The sequence below is a fragment of the Rutidosis leptorrhynchoides genome, chromosome 11 (assembly GCF_046630445.1).
Source record: "Rutidosis leptorrhynchoides isolate AG116_Rl617_1_P2 chromosome 11, CSIRO_AGI_Rlap_v1, whole genome shotgun sequence".
Taxonomy (NCBI): domain Eukaryota; kingdom Viridiplantae; phylum Streptophyta; class Magnoliopsida; order Asterales; family Asteraceae; genus Rutidosis; species Rutidosis leptorrhynchoides.
Window position 1 is genome coordinate 69,544,449 of NC_092343.1, and position 9,473 is coordinate 69,553,921.

The 9,473-nt window shown below is 31.5% G+C and overlaps 1 protein-coding gene across 1 annotated transcript; it reads right to left on the minus strand.

The window, feature by feature from the left end:
- Positions 1 to 5,032: 5,032 nt before the first annotated feature.
- LOC139876503 (uncharacterized) lies at positions 5,033 to 9,009 on the minus strand. The gene is made up of 2 exons (XM_071863830.1): positions 8,105 to 9,009; positions 5,033 to 5,612 (listed from the first exon to the last, which is right to left on the minus strand). Exons 1-2 carry the CDS (start codon positions 8,945 to 8,947, stop codon positions 5,187 to 5,189), a joined length of 1,269 nt encoding a protein of 422 aa, XP_071719931.1. The 5' UTR covers positions 8,948 to 9,009; the 3' UTR covers positions 5,033 to 5,186.
- Between the last annotated feature and the right edge of the window lie 464 nt (positions 9,010 to 9,473).

A 9,473-nucleotide genomic window follows, 5' to 3' on the forward strand; every position in this document is an offset into this window, starting at 1 on the left:
CAGAACATCTCGTCTGTATAATAATAATAAACTTCGAAGTACTAAACACCACGCCCACTAGCTCTTCCGTCTAGTGAACATTCTGGGTGGGGGTGTTAAACCCGGTAGCTACCTTTAGGATTCGCGTAAATTAGGGCCATACCCGATTCTAATTCTTAGGTTACCAAGCAATAATAATCAGGGGGAAAATATTCACATCAATTGGTGGAAATTATCATGTCCAAATAATTCAATAATAATCCACAGAACTTCTGTCTGCATAATAATTCATTCGAGGAATGTTTTGCTTGTGTCTATCTCGTTAAACATTTATAAAAGCATTTCATGTATTCGCAGTTCAAAATATATTTCAAACACATTTAATAAAGCAGTTGTAAAAACAGCGCATGTATTCTCAGTCCCAAAAATGTAAAGAGTAAAAGGGAATCAAATGAACTCACAATACGATATTTTGTAGTAAAAATATGCGTACGACGGAACTGAACAATGCAGGGTTGGCCTCGGATTCACGAACCTATATCATTTATATGTATATTAATACATATAATCGTAATTGAACAATTTCACATGTTATAACTTATTTTATATTTTATATATATTTAATTTGTGTATATACATTTATAATGACTGATATTTATATCGTTATATTATTATATATTTGGTTAGTATTATATTAAAAATACTTAATTTGTTATATATGAATTTATATAAAATGCTAATTTGATTAATACATACTTACATGTAATATTACTAAAAGTATATTTTTATATACAAAATGTTTATTTGGTAACATAATATCAATAATAGAAATAAAAGTTATTTTTGATTATAATGATAATAATACTACTAATAATAATAACTATAAAAATAATGATTATACAAATAATAATAATTTTAATATTTTTATTGATAAGTATAATGATAATAATACTAATAATAATAATAATAATAATACTTATGATAATAATAAAAATAATGATGTTAATAATAATAATAATAATAATAATAATAATAATAATAATAATAATAATAATAATAATAATAATAATAATAATAATAATAATAATAATAATAATAATAATAATAATAAGTAATAAGTAAACTACCTCAAGGAAGTAGCCCTTTAAAAAAAATGCCCAACTCCGGGTTTGAACCCGCGACGTCCCGCTAACCCAATAACATCCTTAACCAATCTTCCATTTATGTTTATATGCTTAAATCTCACAACCAATATATGTATAACCCGAACTTCTGTTTCTATTTTCTTCTATCATCATCATATAAACATAATCATCTATTATCTTCATCATTTTTAACATCATCTTTATCATCACCAATCTATCCTAATCGTCTAACACCATCATCAACTAATATACTCCTTAACATAATCTTAATATTAGTTATCAATATTTAAATTTGAAGTAAGAGTGTGTGATGGTTTCGGCCCAACAACACAATCACTACACGACCCAACTAGAAAGTCCAATAACCAAGCTTAATTGTATTAGTCCATGTAGGATCCACTAACTAGCCCACTAACAAATCCTAGTTTAACTAATTTGACCGATATTTCTTGAAGCCCAAGTCGTTATGGCCCATAAAGAGGAAGTCCCAATAAATTACTCAAGCCTGATTCAAATGATGTCCACCTTTGTAGTTGAAGTATGTCAACAGAATTTGGTTGGGGTTCGTATGAAACAACACGCATCATCATAATTTATCAATCACTGTATTTTATCATTGATATCCTATTACTCCCACAACCTTCGGCCCCAACAACTAAACTTAGAAGTCCAATTAACAAAACCTCCAGCCCAACGAAAATGAGGGAACTCTCGGTCCACCAAATAAATAAAAAATGAAACGATGGTTTTACTTTAAGATGAGCAGCCGAATGATTTTAATAGCATCAATATTATATCATTACAGCAACCTTTCCCATGGTATGTAATCATACCATTATCATCATAAACACATCGACCCAAATGGAAAACTGGGTCATCTCGGTCCAATAAACAAAGTTTAAATGAGTTTGATATTAAAAGGGATTATAGCCGATGTATATATTTTTTTAATCATATGTTTCACAAGTGGGTTGTTGTGTTTAGTGGGTGTCGGGCAAAAAAAAGTAGAAAGGAACGTGCACTTAAGCTTTACAATTTGTTCCACATAATGCTAATGTGTTGTAAAGTAGCACTATCAAAAAGAAAACTTTCGGTTCTCTATCACCTTATTTTACAGAAAAAATACGCATCATCATCATCATTTATATCTAATTGTCATCACTATTTTCTTCCATGAACTTCCTCATTTTCTAGTTCTCTTTCCTAAAACGGTAGCAACAACGGTAGGGAAAACAACAGTAGCAGAAGTTCTATGGGTGTCAATTAGAGAAAAAAGAAACGGATACAGATTAATACCAGCTGTAGTAAATAACGAAGAAAGTGATCTAGGCTTTCGTAAATCACATAAAATCTAACGCTTAAATCCTCACCGTTGTTATTGTTCATCATCACTTTTAACTGAGTTTCGTGATACATACATTAACAGCATAAAATAATAGTAGTGGTGGTGGTGATTATTTGTTCACGAAGAAAAGTTAGAGAGAGAGGAGAGAGATGGAGAAAGGTGGTGAAGGTTTGGCCGATGGTGGCGGTTTTGGTAATAGTTCTTGAAGGTAAGGTTAATGGTTTCACGATGATGGTTCATGAAGGTGATCAAATGAAGAAAGTGGTGAGGTGTTGATTCAGAAGATGGCATGAATGTTATATATCATTGAAGGAGTCAACAACAATATTCGAGTCAGGGAGAAACAAACAAGAAAGAAATAAAGCAGATTATGACTTCCAACAGATTTTGTTTCTTTCTGTAAGTGAATTCGTCCTTGTAACAGGGTTTGAGACAGAAGACAAAATTTATATAAAGTTGATGTTGAATTAAACGAATTCTTGTTATGAGTATTGGTTTCTTTCTTTTCCTCTCTTTTATTTTTCTAAATGCAGCAGATTAAACATAGTGGAAGTGTTTGATTAATGCTACAACAAGATTTGATTGGTTGTAGTAATGTAGTGATTAACTGAAGTCGACATGTAACAGAACGCAGCCAGGGTTCTTCAAACAAGAAGAAGAAAACAAGAAAAAAAATAAGTGAGATTATGACCTGTAACAAATTCGTACATTTTTCTGTTACTGATTTCTATCCAAATTTGTTTTATAATGAAATTGAAGTTGACAGAATGTTCGCTCAGACTCGAATCTAAATTGTGAAAGTGATGATATGATCGATCGTACAGAAAAATAAAGAAAGATAAAGTTGAAAGGGATCTATAACAGATTCAATTATGTATCTGATTTTATATATATATATATATATATATATATATATATATATATATATATATATATATATATATATATATATATATATATATATATATATATATATATATATATATATATATATAATATTGATAATTAGTAAATATAATTATATTAATACTAAAATACTGTAAGTAATAATAAAAATATTAATAATAATTATCTCAAAGTAATACCAAATAATAAGAGTAATGATAAAAGAAATGGAAATAATAATATTAATAATTTTAAATAAAAATGATAATTTTTAGTAAATATAATAATAACTAAAATTATAATTTTTCTACCAATGATATTAATAATTTTAATAATAATGTTAATAATAATAATAATATAACAAATTAAACGTATCACTATTTCATATCTATATATAGATTCATTTTAATAATAATTTTTATTATTTATTATATTATTTTATTCTACAAAATTAATGCTAATAGTTAAATAATATGATATTTCAAATTATATTTCGGATTAATATATATATATATATATATATATATATATATATATATATATATATATATATATATATATATATATATATATATATATATATATATACAAGTAGTTGTTCGTGAATCGTTGAGAACAGTCGAAGGGTCATTGAATATATAAAACAGTTCAAAATTATTGAGACTCAACCTAACAGACTTAACTTATCGTGTCAAAATATTAAATCGTATCGAGAGTTTGGTTTAAAATTAGTCAAAAATTTCCGAGTCATTACAGGTTTACTTGACAACCTTTACTGATTTAGTTATAGTAGTTTAGCTTTTAGGTTTTAATTGTTTGAAATGACATTGTTTGGTGGTATTTTGTATAGATCGATGGGAGAGAAATAAATAATTATTGAGATGAACAGTGACATGCTAATGTTGCACGCCATTGTTTACTCATTTTACATGTTAGGGTGATTTTAAAACATTTCATCAAAATCGTCTAAAAAACTAGGTGAGGTGAAAACATAAAATACATGTTGCGGTTTTTGATTGGTCTAACATTACGTCTAAATCAGATTTTACTTAATTCGCCTAAAAAATTTAGATTAGGTGAAAAGTATCAAAAAACTAAATTTTTTACCCGAGGGTCCCCTTGAAAGCAATCTTTTTACCCGTCGAATAGAGAGAGGGAAGACTTTCTCCGCTCTTGTGAGTGTTTAACTCGGGGTGGAGAAATGATTTCTCTTTATTCTAGGATAGAGGAAGGATTGTCTACATCTCACCTTCCCCATACCCCACTCTTATGGGATTGGGTATTGTTGTTGTATCAAAAAACTGAATGAAAAAAAAAAAAAAAAAAGGTGGTAGTTTTTGAAAGGTGGAGAGTTTTTATTGAATGCAAGTGTTTCGCCTAAATGTGCTAATTTGAGTAAATTTCTCTAAAAGGAAATAAAACAAGACATACAACCTAAAACTAACGCCTAACAACAAACAAATCAACCAAAATTGATACATTGATTCATTAGCTCGTGTGAGCAAAACCCTCGTTTAGTGTTGCTATGTCATACATCTAATGAGAAAGACTTAACACCCAAAGTCAATCGAGGAGCCCACATCCTACATAAAAAAATGAACATATCATGATCAAATCTCAATGACAACGCATCTTAAATTACGAGAGAAGAGTCAGAAACAGTCACGAAATAAACTAAAACATATAAATTTTTTCCTCATTTACTCGATTTTTGCAAATTAAAAGTCTATGAAATTTCATATAATAAGATTGTATCAATATAGTACTCAAATTTAGAAAACATTAACAAAATAATACTTCAATTCAACTCCATACAACACATAAATTTATAACTAGTCATCCCTTGGGGCTGGCATCAATAAAAGCCTGTCTTCCTGTTCCAGCTGCTGTTGGCTTCCACCTGCATTCCTCCTCTCTTCAGCTAACAAAGCATGCAAATCGCTACCATTTGCTAAACTATTAAACTCGACTGCCTTCGAAGGCATTGTTGGATATCGTCTTTGACAAAACGTCATCAATCGTTTAACAGATTGCAAGTACTTTCGAGTTGTTTCGTCGTTCATGACATGGGCGACACTGTTTGTGTAAATTTTTTCACGAGCTGAACGTTCGTGAATACCAACCATAGTAACACCAATAGGCCAGGGTGCGTTCCCGATTGCCATTCTTATGTAATGATCCATTGCAGTTAAATATTCTCGTTCCATGCAGCAGTTGACTACCAGCATTAGTGCTTGCCGAATGTCGTCAGGCAGAACCTATCAAGAATTTAAAATTATAAATAAGTTTAAGAAACAATAAAGATATTTCTAGTTTCAAAACCTAAGTGTACTTTTAGTAATCGGGTACTTTGTGTTCCATTTTATCTTTAAATAAGCGAAAATGTGAAACAGGTTAACTAAATATGATCAAAGAGAGAAACGGGTCGAACCGTAAGTGTACTTTTAGTGTATACAAACTCCTAAACAATTTTATTCAGATATATAAATTACTATGGTAGCTTTTCTAATCCTATTTAACGAAATAACACATTAACAAGACATATAAAATAACCAGAATAAGTGTTTGCGAGTCAGCCCAACTCGACACGTAAAAAACTAGTCGGTTTTGAATAGGGATGGCAATGGCCGCCCAATCCGGCGGATATCCATCCTATATTCCTATCCACCCTCTTTGTGATGGATATGGATGAACCTAAATGGATATGGATACGGATATGGATGAACTTAAATGGATATGGATATGGATATGGATGAAAAGTTTCATCCATGGATATATCCATTAACACCCGGAATACATATAGAAATACATGCTTACATATTTACTATTAAATGCATTTACCGTTAGATTTACATTTTGTTTTCAACCATAATAAAATAAAATAAATAACTATGATATATTACAAAAACACGCGTATATCTAACAAAATAAACGAACAAATTACATATTTATTTTTCATAATCTATGTTTAATAGTAAATTTAACAAATGTGTTCTATCTTCGACAATGATTACACATTGTTGTAGATTTATTTTGATTATTTGATTATGTCATGTTATATATATTTTTGCTATACTACGGTTTTGTTTTCATCGCATATTAGGAAATATAATAACATCCTTTTAATATCCAATGGATATCCATTAACCCGCTTCATCCAGTAAATATGGATATGGATGGATGAACAACAATCAAATGGATATGGATATAGATGAACAAAAACTAAATGGATATGGATATGGATACGGCATCACCCGATCCATATCCGATCCATTGCCATCCCTAGTTTTGACCCAAACCCATTTTGATAATCTATCCAACCCACGACCCGCCCATACTGTCACCTATGTTAGTGTTGGTAAACAGATTAGAGAAAGTACTACAAGCAATTACTGACATCCCTATATATAGTAAGGATGTTCAACACCCTGAAGTCAGTAATGGAGACTACAATATTCTCTGAAAAGTCCATTAATGGAAATTCACTAAGACCGTTAGTTGTATTCCTAAAATGTTGTGCGTTGTATATTTTGACCCCCCTCGTATATGTATCTTCTCGCATTTCTCACATAATAGAAGAGTAACCTATCTCCATCCTTAACAGCTTATGAAATCAACCACACTTAACAGGCTCGTATCGTCCAATCGCTCATCTCAGAGAAAACATATCAAGACAATTCTCAGCCTAATCAACTTCTGCAGGCCATTTTACTTGTATCCACTTGGACACAAACTTATCCCTTACCAATCTATTACAATCAAATAATGAAGCTCATTTAGATGTACTGGTACCATAATAATGTAGCACTTAACTCTTATTTTTATATAGCTTAATAGAAATATATCTATATTTAGGTAAATTGAATAATGCCCAATTAGGTGATTGAATGCTAGACTATGGCTCAACCGCCTATATCCTGCTTAATGCATTTAAGGGAAGACGGACATTATACCTCATTTTAACTCGACCAACAGATGTGTCAAGTGTCAACAAAATGTGTCCCGATTCTATGATAAAGAATATTGAAGAATAAGAGTCCAGAACCTAGATGACTTCTCTTAAAAGAAAACTTTCTGAAAATGATGCGTGAACAACTCAGTTTAAGAAACAGGTGACAAATATAACATCTACTTAAAAAGCTACCCACAAAATTAGGTTCAACTTTACAACAATCCTAACACAACCTTTCAACCAGCGAGACAATGGTCCTGAAATACTTTATATATTAATTAGAATGTATCACTATGTTTCTGACCGAGACACTAACGTGCTATTAGTAAATGCTACATCAAAGCATTAAGTTATAGAATTATAAACAAGGAATGCAGTATGGACCACCTTATACAGCAACAAATTGTAAGGAAACATGGTAGGCAACATACAAAAACTGTAAGAAAACTATCGTGTACACTCATTATGCAACTACTATGGTTTTCCTGCTAGAACTACAAATGTGATGAGCAGGTTTCTAAACCACAGCTATAGGCTATAGCACAATTAACTAATAAATGTATATCAATTCAATGTTCATTTTAAACATCATGATATACACATGATATACACATATACCATGTAAACTCGTTATGCAACTACTACGAAATTTTTGCTAGAACTACAAGCAGGAGCACTATATGATGAGTAGGTTTCTAAATCGCAGTTATAGCATAACTAATAAGTGTATATAAACTAAATGTTCATTTTACAAAGCATAAATTATACACATATATCATCATAATCCATAAACCATACCTTCTTCCTGCAAAACTTAAACAACGGATTCAAATACCGCGCGCACTGCTTAAACGTGGCAAATGTCGACTTCCCTTTCGCAGTCCTCTTCTCCTGATCAGTCATTTCATCAAGCTCTTGATTCCACTCAATCAACAACTTCTTAAAAAACACCAAAATCTTATCTTCATCACACAACTCACTAAAATTCGCCTTCATCCTTTTCCCATCTTTATCCTGTTCCAAATCCGAACCACCGTCACCACTAACATCATCCTCACCACCACCTCCATCCTTATCCTCCGTTGACTCTTCCGTTGACTTACGCTTCCTCTCACTCATCATCCCTGACTTCTGTCTCTTCTTCAGCTCCACAATATCACGTAAGAAATCATTCGTTTGTCCTTCAGTCATATCATCATCAAGCTCAAACAAACCGGCTTTCAATACGTATTTCAACCGGTCCAGCCGGTCATCATCGCTTTCACCGAACAACGTCACCGGTTGCTTCAAAAACCGTAACCGGCGAATCACCTCTTGTTTCGGTAAATTCAAATCGTCGATTTTTTGTTCGTCGGTTTTGGAAGATGATCCGGTGATTGATTCGGATTTTTTAGTAGATGAATTGTGGAGTGAGTTAGGGTTTGAAGATGATGATGAGTTAGGGTTTGATGAAGATGAATTTGAGTTGTTTTGATTTTGAGTTTGACGATGTCGTTTTGCTTCGGCTTCCTGTTTTTCTTCTTCGCGAAGCTTTTCGATTCGTTTCTGTTCGATTTCTGATCGTTTGAAAATTTTACGGCCGCCGGTTTCTTCGGTGAGCGATTTACGTTTCTGTAATAGCTCCTGTTTTATAATATCCATGGCGATTTGAAAGTTAGGGTTATTGTACTCTGATTTGAAATTTAGGGTTTCGGAACTGGTTCTGATCGTTAACAACGACAGTATGATTTTGGTTAATTTGAGTTTTGTAGGATAAATTGTGTTTACCTCCCTATACTTTCAACCGGTATCATTTTGTACCCTTTAACCTATTGTTATTTACAAAGAAAAAAAGAATAATAAACACCTTTTCTAATTTCTAAAACATTAAAAAGCTAAAGAAATATCTACTCTTTTAATCGATTAAGTGAATACGAGCTGTGAATATTAGACTGTTCTATATCCAATATCCAATTGTTAATATAACTAAGGGTGCGTTTGTTTGTGTTGGAAATCTATCACCCACAAACTTTTTGAGTGGAGTGGTTGAGTTAAAAGTGGGAGTGGTTGCATTTATTGGGAGTGGTTGAATGTGTCTCATCTCATGGTTGAATGTGTCTCATCTCATTGTTTTAAATACAAGCACCAGAGAAAAACATAAGTATGGATTTGAGAGAAATCGTGAGTG

Bases quoted from the DNA above. Each gene is read 5' to 3' on its own strand.
- LOC139876503 (XM_071863830.1), bottom strand. From the start codon at position 8,947: ATGGATATTATAAAACAGGAGCTATTACAGAAACGTAAATCGCTCACC. The intron at 5,613-8,104 runs GTATGGTTTATG...AATTCTTGATAG, and splicing joins TTAAGTTTTGCAGGAAGAAG to GTTCTGCCTGACGACATTCG.